The 4,439-nt window shown below is 33.1% G+C and overlaps 1 protein-coding gene across 4 annotated transcripts in view; it reads right to left on the bottom strand.

Annotated features, from left to right (window-relative positions):
- Window positions 1-52: 52 nt before the first annotated feature.
- The window catches only part of LOC117103087, a 15,614-nt gene continuing 11,227 nt past the window's right edge, over window positions 53-4,439 (bottom strand). Inside the window, exons 6-11 of one of the 4 annotated variants that reach the window (XM_033243582.1) lie at window positions 3,643-3,797; window positions 2,863-2,913; window positions 2,472-2,498; window positions 1,562-2,107; window positions 735-842; window positions 53-317 (exon numbers count right to left, since the gene is read on the bottom strand). In XM_033243582.1, coding sequence (XP_033099473.1) covers window positions 55-317; window positions 735-842; window positions 1,562-2,107; window positions 2,472-2,498; window positions 2,863-2,913; window positions 3,643-3,797 — 1,150 coding nt within the window. In that variant the 3' untranslated portion in view covers window positions 53-54. The remainder of the gene's footprint in view (window positions 318-734; window positions 843-1,561; window positions 2,108-2,471; window positions 2,499-2,862; window positions 2,914-3,642; window positions 3,798-4,439) is intronic. The other 3 variants (XM_033243583.1, XM_033243584.1, XM_033243585.1) reach the window with 3 other exon arrangements.

Raw genomic sequence — 4,439 nt, 5'->3', positions numbered from 1 at the left:
TACTTTTAAATAAATATATAAATATAAGAATGAAATGATTAAATGATAAATGCATTACTTACTACCAAGTACGGGTGGGAGCGTCGATACGGCCTCTGTACAATTAGGTTTGTTGTCATACGTTGAGTTATGTAGGCCTATGTCAAACCCGTATTCGTCGACACAAAAGCATTCATTCTCAGACGGTATGCATTGAAGAGGGTCCCATGAGCCATCATCCAAACACGAATAAAGCCAAAAAATCGTCTCGTTATAGTATGCAGAAACTTTCAAAAGTAATTCACGTTGTTGAGCGCAAGTAGAGTTGACACCAATGGCTACAAAGTTGAATAAAATATTCTATACTAAATAACATTATTATTAAATTTATTATAATACACGGTAAAAGGTTACATAAATGCATAAACCAATTACCTGTCTCTAAATACCAGTCTGTCTTCCATTTTTATTTAGGTGTTGTAGTTATACTGAGCAGAAGCGTAGAATTGTAGAGGGGTTATTTAAATCTATAAAACTATATTTTTAAATACATTAACAATAATGCATTAATTGTTAATGTTATAATAATTATATTTATATGCTACTGTCTACTGTCTAATACTTATAACATCTAAATTGCTGGCTGTTTTCTATACAGTTGTAACAAGTATTGCTCAGCAGTTTAATAATGCATTAACTATAATTGATGTCTGTTATAATAACGTTATATATATGCTTCTGTTAATTAAACTTACAACATCCATATTGCTCGCCGTTTTCTATACATTTATAGCTACTATTGCACAGCGTATCAATTGAGATACAGGTTGTATTTGAACACAGTATTTCATCTTCAGCACAATCTGTTATGAAATATTGTAAAGAATATAAAATTTATTCTAAGTAAATGCGTTTGGTATATACAGTATTTATATTCTAAATTCATGTTCAGTGACATAATTGAACGTGCATTAGCCTTGTTCAGTTAATTTTAGCAAAGCATTAATAAGAATATATACATATATCCATTGTTTGTGTCATTCTTTCAAGAAATATAACAATTACCGTATCTATTCGAATAAACGCCCCCATTTGAATAACCCACCCACCACCCTCCCCCCATCCCTTACCACACACACACACACACACACACAGCCTCTCCTCAACACATTCTATTAATGTTGTACTCCGGTATTCTAACCTGATAAGATAAACACACAGGATCACATTTTGACGGTAATTATGTGTTGTAGTTCCACATTTACAATGAAAATTAAGAGAAGTTTATTGTGCATACGTATCTATATTTCACCAAAATAAAAACGGCACCCTCGATAGACGCCTTCCTCGAATAAACACTCCTCAAAAACCATTCTCAACAAGGAGTTTATTCGAATAAATACGATAATTTATATTACCTTAATAGAAAACTAAAAAAAAAAAATAAAAATAGAAAACGTGAGCATGTGCAGGAATGAATAAGGGTAGGAAAACTTTATAGGCGAAATGATACAGCACACATGCAAGCAAATATAAAACACAACAAAAATAAAATATAAGCCTTAGTGGTAATACAAAATACCTCGAATGACAATACCTTCTTCTGTGGAGTATTCTGAGCTAAAACCTGAAGTTGCACCCGTGATTGATTGTGTATACTCTAATGATGTTGTTACAATAGGGAATGTTTTACTTCCATAGTCATCTGGAGATTCGGTAGTTGGTGGTCTGACGTCTTCTTCTGTTGTCTTTGGTTCTTCTGGTGAAGTCCCGTGTCCCTCTATCAAAGATGTTGTTATAGGTTTCGAAGTTGGTTTTAAAGTAATTGGAATATAGGGCGTACTGGATTCAGCTGGTGCAATTGTGGTTTCGATAAATGCTGCATTCGTAGTTGATTCTGAAGAGTCTGTCATAAAATCTGACGATGATGGCTCCATTGGTTCTATAGAGGTTAACTTGTCTGAAATTTTTGACTCAGTGGAACTCTCTGAAATTTCTGTATATGGAGTCACAGATTCTTCTTGAAGTGATGTTGATTCCATAGAGTCACTTGTTGTTTGAAACTGGACTACTGTATTTTCTTCATAGGTAGATGTTATTTCAGATAGTTGAGAAGTTACTGTGTTATCTAGAAGAGGGGTAAATTTTGTGGTGTTTGGGAATGATTAAATGTAAAGAAGCAGTAATGAAATGGTTCTATAGATGTCACTTGACACCAGAAAGAGATTTTGTCATTGGATCTACAATATTAATAATAACATTTGGAAGAAAAGTTTTCAAACATTTTGAACATGCATTTGAAAGAAAAAGAGATATGACTACGGATGGCATGGGGGTGGGTTTTGACAAATATTGTGCATTATATGTCTGGTGCATAAAAAACACAGCAGTTGCAGAATATTTGTAGCGGTGAAACTTTGTAAGGCGAGGTTACATGCTAAAATGGTGCGGTAATTAGGTAAATCATGCCTTGGTAGTTATCATTTCCTTACCTATAACTGGCATGACAGTCGAACTTGCTGTAGGAGGTAGTATAACATTTAATTAAAAAAAAGAAAACAAAATCCAGAAGATTAGTTGTATAATCATACACAGGCAACAGAACTGGAATTCATTTAAACTTTAATGAGAAAACGAAATACATCAAACACACTCTAATATACAATAAATTATTCTCTTCTGAGAGGTGTTCTAAAGTGAAAATCGGGGAAGAAATGCAAAAATAAAAGGACGTGATTGATACATATTGGGAGGAGTAACTCGAATCGTAAAAGCAAGAGACTGGTTTAGCTGGCTCCACTTTCTTAAAGGATTCGTGCAGCAGTGGAGATATAATACCTTATGAAGTATATCATTGAGTAAGATATGAGGTTATTTACTAACCCGTGGCTGGTTTAACGCTTGGGTTTGTTGTTGGGTGTTGTGCATCATAATCTGAAATGAGATGTGTATATGTGACGACAATATCTTCAACACGAACTTAATAATTATTAACACAAAAAGTAATATAGTTTAGCATTTACTGGTTAAAATGCACAAGTCTCTAGATGCAAGTCAGTCAACCAAGAAGTCAATCAATTAAATCAAGGTATACATCGTTTAACAGATGAGAGATGAAATGTAAATATTTCCCTAATTAGATATATACATTAGCAAAAAGAATGGAAAAAATAGAGTGTTAAAGAAGACAAATAAAAATATGTCCACGGGCAAAGAATTCTTACATTCCTTGGAAAAAACAGTGTTTATAAACGTTTTAGAAGATAGAGAGGAAAAATATATTATTGTATGAATTCCAAAATTATAATTGGATGGGGCATTCTTAGGTAGAAGACAATGCAATCAATGCTAAAATGTCATTAAGCTTATGGAAGATTCTAAGCACTGTCGAGTGCACATCCTCTTCATAAAAACATCACCATAACCATGGAGGTATGCAACATTTTATATTTTTATACCGTCGTGCTATAACATAACACTCAATATAAATAATTTTGAGGGCTCTACAGTGGATTTGTTGAAACCGTTCAGATTTGGAGTATAGTCAGGGTCGTTCCCTCATAATAGTGTGGTAGCATTCAAAAACATTAAGACAACACACAACTGTTTTATTATTACCGGAAGACGAACAAGCTGTAAATTTCACCAACATTCAAGATTTACCTGTGACCGAGACACTTTCTGGATCGATCATAATTTCCCCAATAACGTTACTGTTTCTTGCTAGTTCATTTTGGATCTCACTTTCGACTTTATTTGAAGGGATTATTTTCGTTGATTTGAAAATTAAATCAATATCTACAATCACACTTCCAAAGCTGTAAATAAAACATAAACGAACGGAGATGAGGTTCAAGATTCATTCAAGATTCTTTATTTGTCTCCTTTTGGAAAATCAGTTGGTACATCACATCGCAACACAAAGTGCAGGATTAACAACAATATGATTATAATTAGGCCCTAAAATTTATTTAATATTTTGATTAAGAATTCTAATGGATAGTGGTACGAATGAATTGAGAAATCTGTTTGTTTTACAGATTTGTGATTTTAAACTTTTACCCGAGGGTAGCCAAGTAAAAGATGCGTTTAGTGGGTGCGTTTAGTTATAGTGTAAGTTTTGTTTTTAAACACTGCAGGCATACTTGTATCTGAATTGAGTACTAAACTGAAATCTATATAATTACTGGAAATGAGATATCATTAATTTTTGCTAATATTTTGTGGCTTAGACTATTAATTCCCCCATAATATATTATTGTAATAATTTATTTACATTATTACGGTACTTTATTTCAATTAAATCTAGTTAATACAGCCAAATTACCATCTCTTCCTTCAGACACTTTTACGCTGACGAAGGCAGCAGGTGCTGCCGAAAACTTCGTTGAATAAATGTACATGTCTCAAATTATGTCAAAGTGTCCGGCGTTTATGTTAACAACTGCAGTGTTATTTTA

Source organism: Anneissia japonica, unplaced genomic scaffold (genome assembly GCF_011630105.1).
Source record: "Anneissia japonica isolate Jap-2015-1 unplaced genomic scaffold, ASM1163010v1 scaffold284975_len822289_cov185, whole genome shotgun sequence".
Taxonomy (NCBI): Eukaryota; Metazoa; Echinodermata; class Crinoidea; order Comatulida; family Comatulidae; genus Anneissia; species Anneissia japonica.
This window is presented reverse-complemented; position numbering and strand designations above follow the sequence as displayed.